The sequence below is a fragment of the Colias philodice genome, chromosome 24 (assembly GCF_061535455.1).
Source record: "Colias philodice isolate Cphi_HAF_F1 chromosome 24, ilColPhil1 Martin Lab GWU primary, whole genome shotgun sequence".
NCBI lineage: Eukaryota > Metazoa > Arthropoda > Insecta > Lepidoptera > Pieridae > Colias > Colias philodice.
Window position 1 is genome coordinate 5,583,617 of NC_143109.1, and position 24,501 is coordinate 5,608,117.

At 32.8% G+C, this 24,501-nt stretch overlaps 2 protein-coding genes across 11 annotated transcripts in view; both read left to right on the plus strand.

Annotated features, from left to right (window-relative positions):
* The window catches only part of Cadps (calcium-dependent secretion activator 1), a 52,702-nt gene extending 38,052 nt beyond the window's left edge, over positions 1-14,650 (plus strand). For 5 of the 9 annotated variants that reach the window (XM_089710176.1, XM_089710180.1, XM_089710183.1 and 2 more), the window contains exons 24-34: positions 85-123; positions 1,434-1,602; positions 2,408-2,549; positions 2,819-2,993; positions 3,862-3,996; positions 5,881-6,011; positions 9,501-9,609; positions 10,730-10,864; positions 11,222-11,355; positions 11,958-12,063; positions 12,396-14,650. In XM_089710176.1, the coding sequence (XP_089566302.1) occupies positions 85-123; positions 1,434-1,602; positions 2,408-2,549; positions 2,819-2,993; positions 3,862-3,996; positions 5,881-6,011; positions 9,501-9,609; positions 10,730-10,864; positions 11,222-11,355; positions 11,958-12,063; positions 12,396-12,467 (1,347 nt within the window). In that variant the 3' untranslated portion in view covers positions 12,468-14,650. The remainder of the gene's footprint in view (positions 1-84; positions 124-1,433; positions 1,603-2,407; positions 2,550-2,818; positions 2,994-3,861; positions 3,997-5,880; positions 6,012-9,500; positions 9,610-10,729; positions 10,865-11,221; positions 11,356-11,957; positions 12,064-12,395) is intronic. The other 4 variants (XM_089710182.1, XM_089710184.1, XM_089710185.1 and 1 more) reach the window with 2 other exon arrangements.
* Positions 14,651-15,365: 715 nt separating this feature from the next.
* LOC149477735 (uncharacterized) overlaps positions 15,366-24,501 on the plus strand; it is a 28,631-nt gene continuing 19,495 nt past the window's right edge. For both annotated transcript variants that reach the window (XM_089710357.1, XM_089710356.1), the window contains exon 1: positions 15,366-15,510. The gene's annotated coding sequence lies outside the window, so the exon portion shown is untranslated. The remainder of the gene's footprint in view (positions 15,511-24,501) is intronic.

Below are 24,501 nucleotides of genomic sequence, written 5' to 3' on the forward strand. Positions count from 1 at the left end.
TGTAATAAATACAAATTCGCTCACAGACATACAAGCCTGACGACCTTATATTCCACTTCTGTCTTATTTTTTGTTTCTCCGCAGGTTTATAACGCAAAATCGGAATCAACCGGTCAACAAAATGTAACTACTTTGGATGCTCGGCTAACGATCACTTAAATTCACAGACTTGATCATTTCCCACTATGTTGGTCACGGACAAGAACATAATTCGCAAATAGTTTCGTGATCAGACACTCGCTTGCGGCTTAGATTAGATTGAGACCATTGCATGTGGAACATGCAAGGCAGTCAATATTGTATAGATGTGCCAGCGGATACTGAAATCATTAAATATTGTGCGTGATACGTTTTTCGGCATTTATCATTAGCAGTCCAAAATCCTGAAATTTTGATATTTTCACTTTCAACCTACAGTTGTTTATAAAAAAAGGCTTACGCAAACAATAATTGATATTCAAAAGGGGTAGGGATAAAAAAAAATGATGAAGGGAATACAGGAAAAGGCAAAATGAATACAGTACTTCGATATTTGTAGAAAATTAAGTTTTTTAACAAAATGCCAAAGATAAATGCCGAATAAGTATAAATAGCTACCTTTAGTTTGATATTGTTGAACTAGCATTGAGAGTAAGTTGACGCTGCGCAAACGATTAAACTTTTCATTCTAGGCATTACTCAAAATTTATTTTACTTTCCTATAAAATACAGTTACAATTGGCGCGTTTTTAAAGTCACGTCTAAAATGAAAGGTGTTTGAATAATTTTTTTCAACCTCTTCCAATTCTATATTACTATCTCCATCTTGGAAGGTGGGCATATCTACAACTGATTTAATAGATTCTGTTTGCCCTTTGCTGTTAAAGAATTTTACTGCGGGTTTTTCTACACATTTAACACAATTCCTTAATTAATAAGCTTTTGATAATTAGCTTTAACTCATAGATAGATATTACGCACATTATACGAATCTCATTTTGGTTAGTCTTCAACGATTGGTAGATAGATGCATGTCTCTTCTCTCTTACGTGCACATTTATTTGCTTAGAACTATCTATTAAATTGACATCATTTAAATTATAAACAATGCCAATTTGATTCATGGAATTTGCAATTCTTTTATACTCTATCTTTATTTATTACTCCATGATGAAGTTTATATTGACTCTTATTGTAATCTCTTTTAAGTCTAAAATTTACAAAATTGATAAAAAATTAACAACATTTGAAAGTTCTAACTGACAAACAAAATAAAGTTTTCCAATCTGATAGCTTGTAGCTCTATGATATAAATTTTAATTTCACCTCTTACAACGATCTATTGAACACTTTACTCTTTCTACCTGAATAGCACAAAATTTCCTTCGTGTTACAAGCAGAATTACCACCACACTTTCCGTAACTAAAAATTCACAATACTTTTTCCTATACAGGCATTCGCGTGGTTCTCCGACCTTCTTACGGAGCACGCAGAGATATTCTGGGCATTATTCGCCGTTGATATGGACAGGGTTTTAGCTGAACAACCACCAGACACTTGGGATTCATTCCCGTTGTTCCAAATACTTAATGACTATTTGCGCTCCGAGGGTAAGATGAAAGGCAAGCACGTTTTGTTATGGACCTCCTACGTAGAATAGTTTTAGATTAGAATTTAGAACATCATTGGATGCGTTTGCAATATTATAGATAACCCTGGAAATCTTAGATACCTAATTCTAAAATATGATAAAATAGCTAATAAAGATGAATTTAGTTTTTAGATGCCTAATTCTTCAATAAAGAAGAAAGAAAAATAAAAATTTGACTTAATTAGTGACTTAGATGGTTTGATTATTGAAAGTGAAGCACGACTAATAAATAATGAAATAAAGGAATGTTGTGATGACGTGTGAATAAACCCTTATAGTTCTAGTTATAAAATTAGCACCATGATAGATTTGATTTTAAATACGACATTGCATCATAGAATTTCATTTATACTAAACAATGGACAATAAACAAATGAATCTATAATATTGTTAACGTATCCTGAATGCGATCATCATCATCATCGTACGATAGAGTCCCTATAGGAAAATAGATAAAATGCGCCTTTGCGAAAGTGTATAATTAAATAAAAATGTTATTTCATATTGAATTTAAAGTAAATTTGAAAATTCTCAACCAGATTACTAAGATTTTAAGGTATTTGATTGACCTCAATTACTAATCACAAATAAATGAACGATCTTATTAATTTGTGCAAAATTAGTTGTTCTTGTAATACGACTCAACGACTTATCTATATTTTTTAAATTCAAAGAACATCCCTCTACTAAAAATAAAATATCATCTGCTTCTCACGCTTTAGTATCATCACTAACTTATTCTTGAGTTGGAATTAAGAATATATTCTCAATTCCAGAAACCCTAAGAAACGGTCGGTTCCACGAACATTTGCGGGACACATTTGCGCCACTTGTGGTGCGATATGTTGACTTGATGGAGTCGTCTATTTCGCAGTCATTGCATAAAGGCTTTGAAAAGGAACGCTGGGAAATTAAAGGGTAAGTTGAATTAGGAAATGTAAATGTGCCAGTCTATGCATTTTGGTACACTTTAATCAAAACTCAAAAACTTTTTTAATTCATATAACCTTTTTATAGGGCTTAATAGTGTTCAGTTATAGCAATTTTGCAAGTTGTCTGAATGCTTTAGGTTAAAGTAAAAATGGTTAAAATAAATTCTAAAAAACCTTCTACCTATATTCTACCCATAACAGTTATACTAATTTTGAATGTTTTACCCAATCAAAGAAACATTTCCAACCTAACAGAAACGGCTGCGCAACAAGCGAGGAATTATTCTGGAAGCTAGATGCTCTACAGAGCTTCATACGAGACCTGCATTGGCCAGAACCAGAGTTTCGTTCCCACCTGGAGCAGAGGCTCAAGCTGATGGCCAGCGACATGATGGAGACCTGCATACAGAAGACTGAAGCGGCTTTCCAGGTCTGTACCGGTTGTAACAGTTGTGCTATAAATAGTAAGTTATAACAGTTATGTCAACAAGTGTTATAACTTGTTAGAAGTTATGTCTGTTAGCAGTTATATCAGCTATATCGCCAATGTTTAATTCTTAGCAGTTGTAACAGTTATACTACGAGTTATAACTGTTAAAAGTTGAAAAAGTAATATCACCAGCTGTTATAACTGTTAGCAATTGTAACCATTATGACCAGTTTTAATTTTTAGCAGTTGTAACAGTTATATCACCAGTTATAACTATTAACTGGTGAAGACAAGGGCATTTAATCCACAGGACCAAATTTAAAAATTACGTCAAAAACTAAATATCTGGTTAAATGGACAAGCAATAAAACGTAAACAACGATAAAATTTTAATATGAAATCATTCTACAGAACATTATTTTCTTGATAATTAGATCACTATAGGAACAACTTTGTAAGGACAAAGTTTTTGCTACTACTAAACCTATACTTTCATTTTAGTCTATTTTATTTTTCTGCACTCAAGAGGCATTGGCAGTATATCAGCGTCAGGGTTTTTAACTCTGAGCCACGGCCTTAATGGTACTATTTTACTCTGTGTGTGTGTTTTTGAAGTGAAAACTTCTTTAGCGGCGTTGAGCACTTTTTCTGTAATGGGTATAAAATCTTAAACTCGCGTCAGGACACGTGACCTGATCGAAAAAGCGTAAGACGGCTACCATTCCAAAATATCAAACATGCTGAACGTTAATAATCAAGTTTTCACTTCTGCCGGCACTCCCGGAGTGCAACCCGTCTTTTTTTTTATTGTGTTGTTCTATGAATAAATATTTCATCTATCTATCTATCTATCTGTCTATACTTCCAGTCGTGGCTGAAGAAAAGCGTGACATTCATGTCAACTGACTACATCATACCGGCTGAGATCTGCGCCATGGTGAATGTGGCCCTTGACGCTAAGAACCAAGCGCTCAAACTGTGTGCTGTGGAAGGCGTGGATATCGTATGTACCTCTCTGTGATAAAGAGCTGCCTCATACCAATAGATTTATGGTAAATATTTGGTGGTAATGTTGAATCAACATGTTGCGATATAGTCTTGTTATCTTGTTAAAAATTTGTCTAGCAATGGTAAATCAATATGTTGTGAATGTTAACATATTGTAATGCAAAGTTGATAACGTATTTCGAAAAGTGTTGCAGTGTTCATGTCAACATGTTGCTCTGGCTCTGTGTGATGTAGTGTTGATAACATGTTGTAGTGTTGATAACATGTTAACAAGAGTTGCAATGTTGCTGTCAACATGTTGGTGGCAACATTGCATGTTGCAGAGTCGAGACGTGTTGAAATATGCTCGCCTGGTGCAACAAACCAGTTCTTCTAATTCTTATTCATCTGCAGCTTCTATTCCAGCAACATTGTTGATCAATTGTTGCTCATCTAATGTGTACCATGAATACGATAGCGACGTTGCGAGCTACATATCCAAGTTAATATGGAAATGTCTAAATTGCGACGTTGCCAAACCTTTACCAGATTTACCTAACTTGGCGACGGTTTGACAGCGTCGCAATTCGGATATTTCAATATTAACTTGGATGCATAGCTGGAAACGTCGCTATGGCAGTAAATGAGGTACGCTCTTAAAAAATGATCATGTCAACCACAGCCACTAATGCTTAGATTAATTTCACTGCTCCTTTATAATTCATTCCACTACGCACTATAATTCGAATTTTCACTTGTTTTCGCAGGGCTGTCACAACTTTAAATTATAATGCATGTGTGAAATAAATATTTGGAAGAATATCTATTTTTATCATGTCTAATTTTGAATTATAATTATTCAATATTCATTATGCAATTATAACAATTAATAACAGCTTTCTATCAATTTCATATAGATTGCATGCCAAAAATTAAAATTGAAATATACTATTTCTGGCAGCCCTAAAAATTAAAAACCTCATTTCTCATTTAAACCATCCTTGCTATTATCACCGTTGGTTGTTAACATTCTACATACATATATGGGCAATTCGGGGGTTGGTCCAAATTAACAACACATCAATTGGCTTCACACTGCTACCGCTAACGCTACTCGACATTGACGCATCACATACATGTAGACCGCCGGATCGTGATGGAGCTTTTGATTCGTTATTATTTGTGTTGTTGGGTTGTTTGTTAACGGTTTCGGGTTGAGTTAGCGGCACAGTTGCTCACTCAAGGTTTATTTATGTGATTTTATTGTTCAAAATCACTATGTAATGTAATTATATTGTGTGTCTTTATTTGTAACACGAAAAACGTATAAAAATATCAAATGTGTTGATGCCACCATTTAAGTAAATTAAAAACAATGTTGGACCTAAGATAGATCCCTGTAATATACCAATATCTATAATTGTACCATAGTTTGCAGTGTTCTTTGCTTTTATGCCAAATGATAGTAGGAAAGCCACAGAAGGTACGATGTCTTTATTTCTATATTGTTTAGCTTCCCAATTATATTTTATCCAAAGTATTTCCGGTTTACATAGCTAGCTTTGATTTTTATTTAGTCGTTTGTGTTAAAAAAAAATTCATTATTTAACAGTTTTGTATTCATCCTCATCTCTGTATGACTATGAAAAAAGAAATGAAAAGAATCGGTCTAGTGGCTATCGCTGGCCACTGGTATGATCGCTGACCGACCCTTAATCTAACATGCAATTAACGCAGAATTTGAAAAATATTTCGAACGCGTTACTAATTTACTTACCTATTGTTAGTTACAACCGAACCGCTAACAAAACCTAACCCAAATAATCAACCACAAACCGGCATCGAGGGACATGAACATGACACGACACACACAGAATGTTAACACCGACCTCTCTCACAGTACCAGTACCATGCTAAAATGGATGCCCAGATCGAGACGTGTCTGCACGCAATGGCGACCGGCATGACCACGAGACTCTCTGCTGTGCTAGAGGCCACGCTTGCTAAGATCGCGCGCTTCGATGAAGGAAGGTAAGATATATCATTCACATAATATTGTTGAAGTGAAAACTTCTTTAGCGGCGTTGAGCACTTTTTCTGCAATGGGTATAAAATCTTAAACTCGCGTCAGGACACGTGACCTGATCGAAAAAGCGTAAGACGGATGAATATCAAACATGCTCAACGTTAATAATCAAGTTTTCACTTCTGCCGGCACTCCCGGAGTGCAACCCGTCGTTTTTTACAATTCTTTATCCGAACAGCGAGGGAACGTGCTTCCTCAATCTGTGTTCTCCGACAAGTACAATATTGGGGTCTTCAAGGGTAGAGTGAACAGGTGCCTTCTAGGGAAGCGCGTTCCATCTTAGACCACATCTCATCTTAACATCAGGCGAGATTATGGTCAAGCGTTTCCCTATCATAATAAAAAAAAATTGATAGGGTAATATTATTCTAAAAAATATCAAAACTAACTGTAAGGCTTTTTGGGGCTATATCAAAAATAAACGTAAAAATTCATTAACATATCCCGATATTATGCACGATGAAACTCAATCAGCTGATAACGGTGCAGATATATGTGACCTATTTGCAAAATATTTTCACTCAGTGTATGACGGAGCGGAGAACTCGGATCCTATTACGCAACAAGTCCCCACTAATGCTTGTGACAGCCTTGGTTCATTGTATATTGAGCGTAAAAGAATTAGGGAAGTTCTTAAATCATTGGACAGGTCAAAAGGTGCTGGGCCTGATGGATTTCCTCCTATATTATTAGTTGAATGTGCCGATTTACTTTCCTTACCTTTGTGGTTAATCTTTAACGAATCGCTTAATTCTGGAATGTTTCCTATGCAATGGAAATCCGCCAAGGTTGTTCCGATCTTTAAAAGTGGGGATAGTGGTTCAGTTCGTAACTATAGACCTATTTCTATTATATCGACATTTTCCAAGGTATTTGAAATTTGCACGTTGCCTTTTATTCAATATCATTTTAAGAAATATTTAACTGAAAGTCAACATGGGTTCACTAGAGGTCGCTCCACACTTACTAACCTAGTCCATTTTTCTCAAAATATAATTTCTGCCATAGACATCAAACAGCAAGTCGACGTCATATTCACTGATTTTAAAAAGGCGTTTGACATGGTTCCTCATAAAATTTTAATTCACAAGCTAGCAGCACTTGGTTTTTCTGGGTCACTTTTGAAATGGTTGAATAGTTATTTGGACTCACGTTCGTTCTATGTAGTTGCAAATGGGTTCGAATCACCGTATTATAGCATCAAATCTGGCGTACCACAAGGCTCGCACTTGGGCCCTGTGTTGTTTAATATATTTATTAATGACATTGTTAGCTGCTTCCGTAATTCCACGCCATATCTGTTTGCGGACGATCTGAAATTTATGCGTGTAATAACTCACGACGAAGACACTTTTCTCCTTCAACAGGACTTGAATGGCCTTGTATTTTGGTGTGAATCAAATGGCATGAAATTGAATATTGAAAAATGCTGTTATATAACTTTTTCACGAAAACATGTTGGCATTAACTCAAAGTATTACGCCAACAATCAAGAATTAGTCAGAGTTGAAAGTATCAAAGATTTGGGCGTTACTTTTGATCAAAAATTTACTTTCTTAGCCCACATTGAAAATGTTGTAAAAAAGGCCAACCAAATGCTTGGGTTCGTAATCAGAAACGCAAGATTATTCAAATGTCCTAAGACTAAAATTATTCTTTATAATACCTTTGTACGTAATGTCTTAGAATACTGCTCAGTAGTGTGGCGCCCTCACTTTGCTACACATTCACTTAGATTAGAACGGGTTCAAAAAAGGTTTATATGGCACCTTGTCTATAGTCAAAATTTAAGTAAAAGTCTAATTTCGTACTCGAAGCGTCTGGAATATTTTAATTTGGTATCTTTAGAGAGAAGGCGCGATAATTTTGATATTTTATTTTTATACAAATTACTTAGAAATAATATTGACTGCCCTCAACTGCTTTCCTTGATTGGCTTCCGAACGCCTAGTAAATTCCCACGGAAACCAATCCCTCTGTTATCGGTGCCCGTCATGAGGACCAAGTTGGGTTCCTTCTCTCCCTTACCGCGGATATGTAGAAATTACAATCGAATAATAATAAATCACACACTGGATATACATTTTGACAAATTTGGGAAATTTAAAAAAACCTTACTTACGATCAACCATGTCAGTGTTTAATTAATACTACCGCATAATTTTAATATTATGATATTGTATTTTATCTAAGTTTAAAAAAATAATTTAATTCTGTGTTTTAAATGAATTTACTTGACTGTTTTAGGATGTATTTTAAAGTAACGTTTCGCTTTTTACTTATTTTAAATTATAATTATTAAGTATGTAGTTGATTATTATTTTTTACGAATTAAGATTGTGGATAATTTGAATTGAATTAATTTTTAAGTATGTACTTGTTTATAATTTATTAACTGATAATTTTGAAATGTATTGAATGTGTTGTAACGTATTTTTTATAGTGCATGCAGTGCTCATTTTTTATTGGTTGTCCATCATGTTCTATGTTTTTTGTGTATTTTTTATGTAATTTCATCGATGTACAGCTGCTAATGAGCCTTAATAAATAAATAAATAAATAAATAAATAAATTCTGACAGCACCTATCTTACATGAATTACATTAGATGTTTCGAAGAGAAGAGATCAGGGAGATAATCTACAATAACATGTTGAAAATGTGTTTATTTGTCTTTCATGTTGAAAAAGTTTTGGTGTTATCTTTATGACTGGAGATAGATTGCTCTTTATTGTGGAGGAACATTTCTTTCATATAGAATGTTCTTTTGACTACGTTGTTGATGCTCCAAGCTTTAAACTTTCCCCTAATTGAGTTGATAATAGCTTTGTGTAGCAAAACACAACTAAAGAGCCAGATTTCTTGGACACAATCATCAAGGGTAATTCAATTCGTATTTTTATCGATGTGTATTTTGTTTTACTTTTGAGTAAAGCTTTTAAATGTATTGTTCTAAAAAATAATACGGTTGAAACGAAGTAAAAAAAAGAACTTCAAATCACGAAGTCTTAGCACAATTGAGGTAGATGTAGTAGATGCACGACTTTTAAGTTTCCGTACACAGAAGCAATAAAATGGTATTCAAAACTGCAAACATTTTCTGTTTTGTTAAGATTAATATATTTCAGTCATTTGGTTCAAAATAGGTGGGTTTACCGGAAAAAGTGCATCAAGATATATAAAATCATTTTATAGATGTCTACTCAAAACTTCCAGATGACTGAAAATTTAGGATTTTTTATGTTTTTAAAAATTGCACAAATATTCTACGTGGTGTCGAATGATTACTCTTTACGTTAATTCTTAGGTAAAGTTATGTTTAATGTTTATGTTAGAATTAGTTGCAGTAGCATTCTTTTCTGCTTTCATTGTGTTTATGTGTACCAAATATAATTTATTCTAAATACGTAATAATATTCTAAACTATGTTTCCAGCTTGATCGGTTCCATTCTGACCATCGCCAACGTTTCTGGATCGGGGAAGGACATCGGCCAGGGTTACGTTAACTTCATGAGGAATTCCATGGATCAGATTAGGTCGAAGGTAATTAACAAGAGTTTACAGAAAATATATCTAGAGGCCAGTCTTTCTAAAATTTTGATTCTACATATTTTGCTCTTCTTTTAGGAATTTTTTTTTCGACGTGTGTCCACTAGAAAAATTTAATTTTGCTCCAATACGGACAAATTCGGCTTTTCTACAACAGAGGGCGTTAATTTTCAATAGATATATCTATTGAAACTTTGAACCTAAACACATACAAATAAAGTTGAAATTTGTATTAAACGTGATAATAAGAACGGTCGACTGTGACATTCATTGTTATTTAGATTTCTATAGTGACACTCTTAATACTTGTAAATAGTTTGGAAAATCCAAAAGTGCACGCCTCATAATTTTTTTTTTAATAATTATTTATTAATTATTATTTTTGTTTATTTAATAACAATTAAACCACATCGAATCAGACCCTGAAAAATGAAAGGGTTCTATTCCTGAGCATACTCAAGCGTAAGAGAAAAAAAAAGACTCGATTAGTAAAGTATTTCGGTCTCTATCGTGTTAACAAGAAAATCCTCCGCACATACAGACACACGGACGTCCAAGACAGAACTTTTTTAAACTGTTTTTTAACTAGTTTAAATAACAAAAATGACATCAAAAATATCATGAATGTTAAAAATAGTGTTTTTTCTTAATATGTGTGTGTATGTATTATCTTACAAGTGCAATGTATGATACATAAAGACATTTTAAGTTTGAAAAATCAGATGTTTTGCGCGAAGTGACAGTAGTACCCACCTCAACGCTTCGCTTATGAGGCGTGCAATATTCTATAATTTTTAAAAGGAAAACCGGCATTATTTCTAACAAAAAATACTTAACGATGAAATGTTTTGCCTTTATTAATTAATAGTATAATAACAACTTGTGGAAGAATTTCCACAATGGGAAATGCTAAAACACACCATGTTTACACACGCACGTATCGAAAGCAACTGAATAGCGACGAACGCACTGGTGGCTTGGAAGTCACCTGAGTGGCGAGAAGGTCACGTGCGCTTACGACTTCTAGTGTCTTGTTATTTAGATTTCTATGTCCATAGCTAATTCTAATTTTCTTCTACTCCATAAGTAAAGCCTTTAATCCTTCGTGTTGCAGGTGACGGACGAGCTATGGATCCTGCAGCTGTTCGAGCAGTGGTACGGCGTGCAGATGAACCTCATCGGCAACTGGCTGCAGGAGCGCCCCGCACTGCACCCGCAGCAAGTCGCCTGCTTGTCTATTGTTGTTAAGGTATTCGTTATTATTGATTTTTGAAGTGAAAACTTCTTTAGCGGCGTTGAGCACTTTTTCTGTAATGGGTATAAAATCTTAAACTCGCGTCAGGACACGTGACCTGATCGAAAAAGCGTAAGACCGATGGATATCAAACATGCTCAACGTTAATAATCAAGTTTTCACTTCTGCCGGCACTCCCCCAGTGAAACCCGTCTTTTTTTCTTTAAGTTGCTCATTTTTATACTAACGGAACGGAAAAATGTCACGCGTTACGAAAAAATGTTACACTAAATTTTTTTCCAACCCCGATAAAAAAGTTTCACTTCAAAAATTAAACACACAGGTTCTATAAATTATCTCAATCCATTCCAGAAAATGTACAGCGACTTCGAACTCCAAGGCGTGATAGATGACAAGTTGAACTCAAAGACCTATCAAGCTGTTGCTGCTCGCATGCACACTGAAGAAGCAACATGCAGCTTATTGCTCGCGCAACAGGATACCGGGTGAGTGAATGTTGCTTGACAAGGAATCGAACCTGGAGAAAAATAATTCTTCATTAATAGAGATACCAAGTGATAGTGTCTCAAATGGAAAAAAATCCTTTAGAGCAGTTCTAGAAAGCATATTTATAAAGATACTAGATTTCCGCCCGCGGCTTCACCCGCGTTTTCAAAGGAAATCCCGCATAGTTCCCGTTCCCGTGGGATTTCCGGGATAAAACCTATCCTATGTGTTAATCCAAGTTACCCTGTATATGTGTGCTAAATTTCATTGTAATCGGTTCAGTAGTTTTTACGTGAAAGAGTAACAAACATCCATACATCCATACTTACAAACTTTCGCCTTTATAATAGTATTAAGATTAAGATAATAATGCATTTGAACATTACTTAAAACGAAAATAAAGTGCGTTGTTTTTTCCGAGATCAACGGGTCCAATTCCTGGCTAAAATATAAATTTTAAATAATGCCGTTTTAGTTTTCAACTAAATAAGCCAGTAGCAATTTTCGCCCAATTAAAAAAATCACTTCTATGTGTACCATCAAAGTACATGTATACAAATTAAAATTAATAATTCATTCTTAATTAAATATTTCATTAAAGCGGTGGAGACGAAGGATCAGAAGATGGTTCCAAGGCTGGGAAGTCGAAACTGGAATCACTTACAGAAGACGCGAAGCTTGGAAATGTGTCTGCTGTTGTCGGGAAGGTATATTTTATTTAATATTTTGTTACTGGCAACCCTATTTTATGTACTTCTTGTAAATCATTACGGTAACTATTTGTAGTAAGAATTCTAATTTTTAACCCTATACGAATGTAAAGAATATTGTGTGCTTTACGACATATTATTATCTTCTATGTAAAAATAAAATAAAAGCAAGTTTTGCAGTCGCGGTGTTTATATACACTACAGAACTAGGTCGTATTGTAGAGAAGCAAACTGTAGGATACTTCGCCTTTATAATTTTGAAGCTAAATATTCCAATTTGTGCAATAAAATATCTACTTTAAAAATACAAATAAGATATATATTCGCAGATGGGCAACATGTTCGGACGCGGGATCGGCGAGTTGTCAACAAAGTTGGGAGGCGCTTCATCTTGGTTTTAGCGTTATAACGTTTCACAAACATATTATTATGTCATGTTCCATTCCTTTGCATTTCGTGACGTAATGTGATCGAGACATTATTTATTTTTAAATTTCGAAAGTCGTTGTTATTCGACTCACTGTGATGTCAAAATTCTAACATTCCTTTGCATTCATCTAATACGCGCCATTTTGAAGTATTCCGCGCGAAATGGCGGCACTTAATCGTAAGCGAACGTAGCTTAGTTTATCTAGTATTAAAGTAGATTTTATTTTATAAAAAGCTTTATGTACAGTTAGTGAATTCGTTTGGAGCAAATAATATGTATTAGGTGTGAATATAAGAGTAGTATTTGATATCACAATAATTGAGTATAAAAATATTTAGATGTGAAGCATATTATTACATAATATTATTATTATAAAGTATAATACATGCAGTGCTAACAATAATAAAACATATCGCTTTGTGCAAAATATAATAACTACGTTATAATCCATGATAAACGGTATTTACAAAAATATTATAATTATTTAACATGGTAACAATTTATTGGGTCGGTGACGCGAATGAATGAAGAAATTATTTTATTTTATCTGTTTTCTCTTATAGAATATTCTATCTAAATATTTTGTTAATCCTTGTTATGAAAACTGTTTTGCTCATCGATAGTTATAGCTGTAAACGTTTTTAATAGTACTTAATTAAATGACAATTTTCAACGCTACCATTTTCTATTCTATAAAATCAATATTTTTCTAACGTAAGTATTAACAAATTTTGAAACATTCTTTTAAATCCTCCTAGCATACTCACTTAATTCAAAAATGTTAAAATTCGTATATTTTTAAAAAGGTTCATGGTTGAGCTATGGCGTGAAATATTTAGTAAATGTCAACGGAATCAGAGTCCTGTGGTGCCAGTTATAAAATTACAAAAGTAATGGGGAAAAACCATTTAGTTTTGGCCTTTTCAAAATATACGAATGTTTAATAATGTTTTCCTGTAGTGTAAAACTCAATAGTTTCAAATTCTCTATTCTTATAGATCTATTTTTAAATAGATCAAATTTAGTCATCAGTTTTACGACGTAATAAAAAATAATTAATATAGTTACATTTGTTAACAAAAATACTATTCTTCTACGCTATTAAAGTTATAAATTTTGAATGACTAGCGAAAATTTAAAAAATCTTAGATAAAATGTTACTCTTTAAAATAGCGGTTAGATACGCTGATTCGCCTCTATAACTTTTTTGAAATGGCTCGTGAGGTTTATGATTCATATCATTTCATGAAACGAACATTTAATGTATGTATATGCTTTTCGATATTGGTTACATTTGACCACTCAGAAAAATAATTGAAGGAAAAACTGTTTCTTTAAAAAAATTTGAATCAACATATTTAAAAAAATATTAGAATCCTCTTATTGTCAAATGTTGGATCAGAGTTGAGTATTCCTAATCTTTCTTTAATATTCATCTAGGACCAATGTATTTTTGATAATGCTGAAATAAATATTGCCACATTCAAGTTGCCTAAATATTTTCTAACTATTTTCACAATAGATAATTCATACTCTAACCACGTTTGCGAATTCACTCTTTCACTTATTTCCAATTATCTCACTTGTTCTCAATATTTCACTTGCGTTCTATCGTAATTATGTAGGGATATTAAATATTTTCACATAATTTATAACATTTTACTTTAAGCATTTTAATGTGATAGAGATATAATTTAAAGAATAAAGCCAGCAAGATGCTTATTCTATTGAAGACATAAGTTATTAAATAAAATTAAATATAAACTTTCTTAAAAACCAGCTCTACATTTCTATAGCTTGCTTTGTTGATCTATAAAACAGCGAAACTGTCTCATTGATTTAGCAAGTGTATTTAATTAATTTAAAATTCTATTTACCATAATTTAATTCCATACAATCATCATCATTCGAGTACTGAGCTCAATGGAAACGTCTAGAATAAGTGCATTATGAGCCGACTGAATTGATAACAGAATAAGCTTGTATTTGTGTGACATCTAAACTCGCGATGTGTAATTGAAACGTGCCTAAACATTAATCAGCGTTGAAAAACAAAGAAAATTTTAGTATCTACACGACAAGCCGATTGGAACAAGAAACGCATCGCGAGTGCAAAAATACAATAATGTATTTACAATAAAATGTTTACTGTTATCGTTCTTTTATTTCAAATAGAACCCACCACAGGAACCCACTAAAATTATGTGTTGATATATCTATATCTATTTATTATATTCACGACTTGTTAAAATAAGTTTAGAATCGGTTGAATCATTCTAGTTGAATTGTGACAACACTTTTTATAAATGAGAATGAGTCGTCAATTATTCTAATATATATATTGGATGAATGAAAGAAAATATGGAAAGCACACATCTTTAAAACTGAAAATTATTTTATAGTTAATTTCCATAACATTTTTTTCTAATAAATAATTAGTTAAATTTAAACAATGTAACTTTTTTTTTGGAACGTAAAACACGATTACATAAATGTATTATTATCAAATCTAGAATAATTTCACATTTGACACTACGCGAATACGATTACTAACTCTCGACCGGAATTGTGCCAACCAGCATTTTTAAATACTTTGCCCTATTTTTAGGTACGGCTAATAATAATAAGAGGTAGGTAACGTGAACCTCTCGCGCTTAGCTGGTAACCTAGCAGAGAAAATTGTGTTTCATCGAGCAGCGTTGTCGGGACATTTGATTTAAATTCATGGCAACACACATTTTAATTTCTTTTGGTACATTTATTTACTGGTAAAATGTTTGTACACGGCAAATAAATTTGTTTTCATAAACTTATGCGATTAAAAAAGTCGCTTAGTGTACAATTTATTCTTATTCGGTTTTAGTAATAACAAAAACATTAGTGGTAAAGTGCAAACGAAAACTGGCAGCCCTGTGTTTGACAGATCGCATACGCAGTGCAGTGGTGTAGAAAGTGAACGTGTGTGTTGTTTTTAAGATTATTTGAATTTAATGTTTATAGTGATTTACTGAAACGTAAGTATTTTTGACTTAAACTTTATTTATGTAGTGTATAAGTGTTGTCTAATAAGATTGCGGACGTGAAAATATTCTTATTTATAAATTAAACCGGTCGCATTCCCGGAAATATCTGATATGTAGGTCTGAAAAATGAAAAAAAAGTTTGAAGCTGCATCATCTGTTGCATTGCTTGCATTCCGATCGAGTTGCGTCGACATGAGTGGGTTCTTTATGGTCGGTACTTGGTATTTTGGCGCGAATATATTATTTTGCATAAATTGATTTATCCCGGTTTCTTAAAATGGATGAATTCTGGATGATGAACTAACGCGAAATATTGTTCCGATGCTTTTTGTGTTAGTAGGTGAGGGTTGAACACCTGAAATTACACTCTTTTTACCTTAGCCTAAATAACTGAGAGTATTTTTAACGTATTACGAAACAGCTTTAAGCTTTTTTCTTATTGGAATTAGAAATTTTACTTTTTCAGTTCGAAATATGATAAAATTATTTTAAAAAGTATTGCACATACCTATTCTAATTTCGAAATTAGAATACTATCCAATAGAAATATGAAATGAATGAACTATAAAATATTCAAGCTGATTTTTTTCCAATACTTAATTTAAATTAATTCTGTAAGTACCAATTTTTTATTATTTATTAAGTAATAGGTAATGAAAATAATGATTGTATCTAAGAGGTACTTGAATATTATATAGCATTTTAGTGCAAACCACATTATATTTTATGATTTTATAAATTATACTTGACGTTTATTATGTTTTAGGTAATTAATAATTTTTTTAAGTTAAAAATAAATATTTTTACCCTATGATAATTTGCATAAATACAAGTAGATATACATACAATCAAGCCTATCCCGATAAATAATAATCTCAGTCTATATTATATTATATTTAAAGACAGTCTACAAAATGTAGAAGCGTAAAGAGCAAAATTAGTACTTTAAATAGGTATTTCATTAATCTACATATGAATATTTGTGTGATTTTATATGATTGATGAATAAAAATACCACCTTATTCTATTTTAATAATGTTAAAACTTAACATCCTGGATATAATTTAATATGTATAAAAATACTCTCTTTGTCATAAATTTTATGATTTATAAGAGTGTTATTGTAACTCTTTACTATTTTAAATTAGTTATTTATTTGAATTTATTAACATTAGTACAGGCATTTACTTAATTGAATATTTATCTATTAGGTAATATATGTTTTTCAGTATTGGTCCGTTTCCAATGTAGAGCCTTCTGTGTGGTGATATTAAAACAAATATTACAGTATAATATATAATGTGATATACAGGTAAATCACTACAAAGTATAAAACAAAGTCGCTTTCTCTGTCCCTATGTTCCTTTCTATGCTTAAATCTATCAAACTATGCAACGGATTTTGATGTGGTTTTTTTAATAGATAGAGTGATTCAAGAGGAAGGTTTTAGTATACATATATGTAATTTATTAGGTTTAAGTCAAAGCGGGCGAAACCGCGGGCGGTAAGCTAGTATTAAACAAAGTCGCTTTCTATGTCCCTACGTCCCTATGGTATGATAAATCTTTAAAAATACTTCTCTTCTTTTAGTTGTCTTAATTGATATTCATTGAGATTCATTCAAACATATCATATATCCCTGCGATGCTTTGTCATGACTTTGGATATGAATGAAAGGTTGGTTAGATTCATATTTATTTATTTATTGTACATACATGTTGACAGTATAACTAAATAATGATATTAAAGCAGTAACAATATGTTATAATATTGTAAATGGAAAAGAAACTAATATTAATTTATGAATAGTCCTAAGAACATCAATGAAATATTGAGATCTAGGTGTTTATAAGAATTTTTTTCTTAAATTTTACGTAGGTATTATTTTTCATGCGAATGAAAATGTTTTTAAAAAAGCTTTTGCGCTCGCGTCTTCGTTCACATGCACGTCAGGATATCGCGTGACAAATTATTTTCCATTGGCTATTTTACTTGCATCAAGTTTTTTTTTTCTTGGCTTCCAAGTACTATACAGTATACATGTTCCAAATTTCATTAAAAATTGCTTATTGTTTATTATGGTTTCAAGATTATTCACTCACTTCACACACTAACTTATAATATCAGTCGGGAATGTCGTTCAAAATATTGGGTAATGTTCCGAGTAACGAAAAAATAACAATAGAATTACCGAAATGGGCTCAACACTTGAGTATAATTTGTCACTATCGCAAGCAGATAGCTAAGTACCGTAAGATAAACTTACACCATTAGGTAATGTCACATTCTCTGGATAATTGTCTGATAAGATTGAAGAAGAGAGTTATAAATGAACTGCTGGTATCAGCAGAGCTTAGCGGGGATATTAGTTTTAATGGCTATACCTGTATCCTGTGTAGAGATATACATATATGCAAAGTTTATTCTTCCGTTTATTGTACGAATACAAAGTAACTATGACTAAATTCTTTGACAAAGAAGGAATAGATAGATATACGAAATGCGAAATAGCGACCACAACAACTAACTAGCCACTTCTTACTTATTTTAATAAAAATTGGTTTCTGTGTGGCAACATCTGCAATTAATGAAAGTGGATATTTACGATCGGAATTTATGATTTACTATCAGCCATCACCCATCTCCTATTAGATTTCTTGAACCCCCTGAAACTGCTATATATGCCCTATACCCAAACTTTTGAAAGTTACAATACCTGTCTTACACGTGCTCCGAAAAAATGTATCAATTAGCTAATTTTACCCGCATATTTTTTGCACATGACCTTAACCTGGTGTTCCCATTCCAATATTTCAAAATCGAAATAACTCGTTACATTTTGACGTGTCAGGGAAGAATCCTGCCAAATGTGACTGCCAAGATTTTGTCACCTACTCAATGTTGTCGAAAAGTGCTTGTCATTATGCAATTTACGTATTTACAGTATTCGTAAATACTAAGTATTCCGACTCCGACAACATTGCCGACAACGAATTTTCCTTGTTGATCTCGAAGGAATTTATGCAGCAATGTAGCAAAGAGAAATTTCTAGAAGATATGAATATGAATACAACTATATTTACGTATTGATACTTCGTTAAACGTTTACCTACAAATTAATTAAGAGCACTATATACATAAAATTAAAAGATTATGTAAGAAATAATTGAACTAAAAAAAGTGAAGAAAACATACCTACCTGCATGAAAATTGCGATATTAATTTTGAGAGAGAAGCTTATACACAAACCTTATCTTTATTCTGATGTCAACGACATCACATGAAACAGCAGACTTCAAAAAAATCACTGACCATTACAAGCTTAAAGCATCACAATTGCCTCGATTGACCGTGATTGAATTAGGCTAAACATGCATTGTAATCAATATTGACTTGTATCAAACAGGAACCTTGTACCTCGCTTCGATCTCTATCGTGAGTCATTGCTTAATCTACGATGATGTGTGCTTTTGTTGCTTTCTATTCGAATTATAACACACTTGACTTAAATCTAGTTTTAGTGCTATTTCGACCGAAAATTTTATAATTACCTAAGTAGGTATTTGAGTTACGGTGCATTTAGACCAAACGAACATAGAGCTAGAGCAAGAGCATTCCGTCGTGATCTTTTAGTGTAAACGAAAACTCGTATTCAGTATTGTTCAATTATTGAACATTGCATAGAATCTTTTCAAACGCACTAAGAACAACGAAATAATGCTTTTCGCCAGTTTACGCTAAAAGAATTTGACATAGTGGGAATTTGACATAGAATGTGCATTCGCTCGTTTGATGTAAATGCACTGTTATTGCAATATGTACCTATGTAAGAATGAATAGTAAAGGAAAATATGGATAAGATAATTAGACTATAATATATGCTAATAGGAAAATTACACGAAAACATGCAACTGAAGGTGACGCAGATTAACATTTTGTGTGATTATTTTTAGGTACTTTGGTATAAACGGATTATAAACAAAGATAATATACATTATAGAAAGTTGAGCTATGATAGACCCTTGTTTCAATTAGTTAACAGTTCCATTCATAATAAACTATTACGCGTTTGAGGGCAAAGCTATTACCAAATTATCCATTATCATCATTTAAAAAACTCTCCACAGTTAATGATAGACTCTGAAGAAGCTGATACACATCGCATGATACTTAATTTAACTAAATGAGAGCATTTTACATGAGGTAGAAGTCATTTAGATATTTAAAGTTCCCTATATTAGACCTTTCCAACAATGCTGGCTTCGAAGAAATGGATGGTTTTGCTAAATTAACCATCGTACTATCTGAATGTATTACTTGATTAGAATTATTAATAATAATAAACTCTTTGTTAGCAAGTAGGCAATATTACAATTAACAAATTCATTTTACGTCCATTATAAACACACACAAGGGAAGTAAAGAGTTATCATGGTAATAAGGCAACGTCTATTGTCCATATAAAGTAATCATAATTCACAGTCCATAATAAATCGATTTGGTTCATCTCTAAATGTATTAAATTTTATCATATGGTTGGAAAACCTACGTTAAATTGAGCATTGCAATGTGTACAGTGAAAGCTAGTATTGCCATTTTTGTAACTTGTTAGATTCTAATCAATCAAAGCAACTTTTTTTGAAAGGGCAACCGATTAGTATCTACTTAGTACTTACCAGTATAGTGGCATAGGTGTATAATATTTAAATTTACATACGACTGCAAGAATAATGCTTCGTCCCTAAAGATAATTTAAGTTCGTGAGTAAGTTTTACAGAACGCTTAGATAAATTTTATAAAAATGCTAACTACTTCTTCTTCTTCTTATTTGATCGTCCGTTAAAATTATAGGTTGTGTAACGTAAAAAAAATTAACATGCCACCTTCTAGAGATAATTTTATTTTTCTTATTCCTGGACAGTGGAATCTTATCCTTCTATGATATTGTAAGTATTCTTAAAAGGTAAACTATTTACCTTAAAATCAACGTTTTTTGCAATAAAGAACTAATCTCTAAATAAAAACAATGTAATTGATATTATTAAGATTAGGTACTGTTATGTTGAATTTTTAAAATTATAATCAATGTATGAATCACGAGACGTAATCGTGTGCCAAGTCAAAATACATCGCGTCAAATGTAAACAAAGTAATCAGCCAATGTTCAGGCTATTTAATAATGAAGGTATCTATCATCATAATCTATACTAATATTATAAAGGTGAAGAGTTTGTTTGTTTGTTAGAACGCGCTAATCTCGGGAACTACTGGTCCGATTTGAAAAATTATTTCGGTGTTAGATAGCCCATTTATCGAGGAAGGTTTATAGGCTATATATCATCACGTTACGACCAGCAGGAGTGGAGCCACGGGGGTGAAACCGCGCGGAGCAGCTAGTATTATCTAAAGTAGAACTCAATAAGGCCTTTGACTTTGTTCAAAAGTTTGATTAATTGTTCTTTTAATTTGTATACAAATTGTTCACGTAGTCCCTGGATACAACAGTGAAGGAAAACATCGAGACGACAGAGGAAACCGGCCTTCAAAAATCAAATCGTAACATGTGACATTTGCCTATCCACATTTCAAAGAGGATTATAGGTAAACCCTCACAACTAGTGTCACTTCTATGGGTATAAAATGGGAAGATGATGAAGATGAATGAGTGATGAATGAGTATACTAAGAAGTTGTGGGTCGAGGATATTACTTCTAGTTTTTGACGACACAGTTCCACCCTCACAAAATGATGTAGAGTAGCATATTTATATAATTTATGTAATACTTACTCACAAAGTTAAATTATCTTCAGGGACGAAGCTTTATTCTTCTATCCTATCTATATTCACTAATCGTTCTAGAATCTAGATGACTTATAAAGTGAACAAGCTGCCACCAGAATAGAACTATAAAGTGTTACAACACTGGAGTTATGATTTATTAATTAATAATATTGATATTCGTCGATAGGAATAGAGAAATTGTCAAAAATACAGACCAAGTCAAAATTTCTCTTATCTACTTCTTACTACCTACCTAGTGGAATTTTATCTAGCAACCACGCGAGTGAAGTCCTAATGAGTGTATTTTAATTTACAATGAATAGTCAGGAATGCGAATATACAGAGGCAAGGCAAATTAACGGCTTCCATTTAACTAAAGGAGATCACGTGATTCAAAAAATGCATCCTCATAAAATCCAGTCTCGACTTATTTTGCGAAAGCCTTAAAACGGTGACCTAAATGACCTATGAATCATAAATTATACAGTTGTATGTATGCAAATACCATTGTTATGTCTTCAGTAAATAAAACAAAGTTGAAGTTGAAGTCACGTGGCCAATAACTGTAAAGACAGATTTTAATCTACTGCTTTTGAAAAGGTTTATACGAAAGTTATAAAAATTTTGAATCCGCCTTGGACAAGGAACCTTTCTTGGCTTACAGCTGTTATAAGGACTAACCGAGCGCACTTGTATTTCAGAAAAAATAGGGTAGGTACCCACAAAAAATCGTTGAACGAAACGCATCAGTTAACAATAAAAGCACACACACACACTACGCTGCATAAGAACAGCTGTTTTACTTTAAACCTTTTAATTTACTACATTGTAAATTGTAATATCATCTTTTACGAGTGAGTCGAACGTGCCATTGTTATGGCTTGCATGATAACCATAAGTCTTTGTGTGGTCTTTGTTTTGCTCCCGTAAAATAAGCGATTTATGACTTATCCCTTTCGAAGTGGGTCGAAAATTGAACGGTATGCAATTTGGAGAGTCCATTTTTGTGCATTAATAATAATTGGATAACATAATTCATAACGAATGAGTAACGGTAAAACAATTTAAACACTGATTGATTGAACAATGTTAATGGACAGTTTGCGAATTAATTATACGTGTTCTTTGTTATATTTTTTGCATTCATATTTTTTCTCTATTCGTGCTGAAATATCACGTTAGTCGTGTTCATCAATATATGAGATTACAGCAAGAGTGTGAGGATACTCTTAATTTAATTATTATAAGTGTAGATAAGTATTTTTTAGGTATTCGAAACAAGAATTAATAACCCCAAAACCAAATTGATTAATGGTAGTGTCGCAAATACATCTCTGATAAATAATCCACGATATTTAAAGCTATTGTATTTTTATTATTGGCTATTGAAACCGAAAAATACCATACAAAAACCTCACTCCAAGATAAGAAAGCTTCAAGTGATATTATTATCTCCAAGAAATCATTTTGGACGCGTCCATTAAACGTTTCATAAATCATAGAGTCGAAAAGCAATCAATCATATTTAATGTGGCTGTAGCTACCTGACAAATCATTATCTTCAAATAACCTAAGTGCAACCAGGAAACGCAACTATATGAGCCAATGTACGCACCATTGTGACATAACTGTTGGCGCTAAAATTAGCAAATCGATGCGCTGGCGCATCATGCAGGTGCGTAGTGTTGCCACTTGCCATAGACAAAAATAATCCCTAAATTTCGGGGAACCTGATTCATTGATTTGATTAATTTGTTGCTGTGTAAATTTGAACTCGAGGGGTTATGAGATGATAAGAAGATAGACTGCAAAGTGAAGTAGCACATCATCTAGTAGAATTAAATTGCAGTAGAAACAGTCGACCTCATACTAGACAATTTTACTTTATTTTGAAAAAAAAATACGAGAGCAAGAAATTACTCTTTATATATTGGACTCTACTCTTTACCAATTTAAAGATTTATGTCATTTCACTCCATTTCACATGCCACCAATTTTTACAAACTATCTATCAGCCAATTCAAGTAAGCAATCACGATAAAAACCAGAATACACCAAATAGAAATGGCATGCAAAATATGATGTTACGGAGCGAACTAAACATTTCGTCGGGCCATCTTTATGCGCTTTCCGTTCGAAATAGCCGGGGCGTACTGCCAAGTGGCAGGTGAAAACATTATACTCATTCCGGCATACGTGATATAATTACAGGTCCTTTGAACTGAACGAGAGTAGGTTACTGGTAACTGCCCAATGCCAATTTTACCCAGTTTATTGGGTGTAAAGAATGTTCTGTAGTAAGGAAGTAAGACTGAGATAGGAGTGTTTCGGATTGTTTTATTGTTGCTTTCCCGGAATCGGAATTCTGTGGCGAAATGGTTGACAGTTATGAACTGCTTGGCAAATGTTTTGATACGGATGGGTGAACGTGGTAGAGGGAATGAAGTTGGTGAATTTTGTCTAAACATTGTTAATGATTAAAAGTAAGGAAGAGTTCCTCTAGGGGAAATTGTTAAAAGATTTTATTTTTTATGATGATGTGATTAAAAAAATGGGTAAAACTTTCAGCTCAAAAGTACAGTAAAGTGATAGATAACCTACGTATCCGTTTAATGGTAGTGAAACGAAGAAATAGCAAGCATTGCAACCATGTGACGGAAAACATGAAACATTCTGCATTCATGGAATCCAATAAATTTGCATTCGTGTAAAGGAACGGCAAATTAAAGAAATGAACGCAAGACGCATTGTCGCGAAAAAATCGACTAGTAATTGCCCACCTTCACGCTTTCGCATAAATTGGAATAATAGTATCAATTAATTTGCGGACGTTTCGCTGTGATACTTTAAAACGAATAACTGTTATTTAATTTTGAATTTGTAACGGTTTTCGTTTCGGCGTTTGCGCATTGTAATTGATGTTCGAAATGACACTTCAGCTTTTTTTCCTTCTAAAGTGATGCAATTTTTGTTACCTAACCATACTTATAAAATAAAGCTAATGAGTTTGTTTGTTTGAACACGTTAATCTCAGGAACTGCTGGACAGATTTCAATAATTCTCTCACTTTTAAACGTAAGTATATGTAACAAGGGCAGAACTCTAGTGTCAAATGTAAATAAATTTTTGAAGTATCATTTGGTCAATAAAAGTTGCAATACTTTTTAACTACATCGATGCTTTGTCATAGATATGCGTCT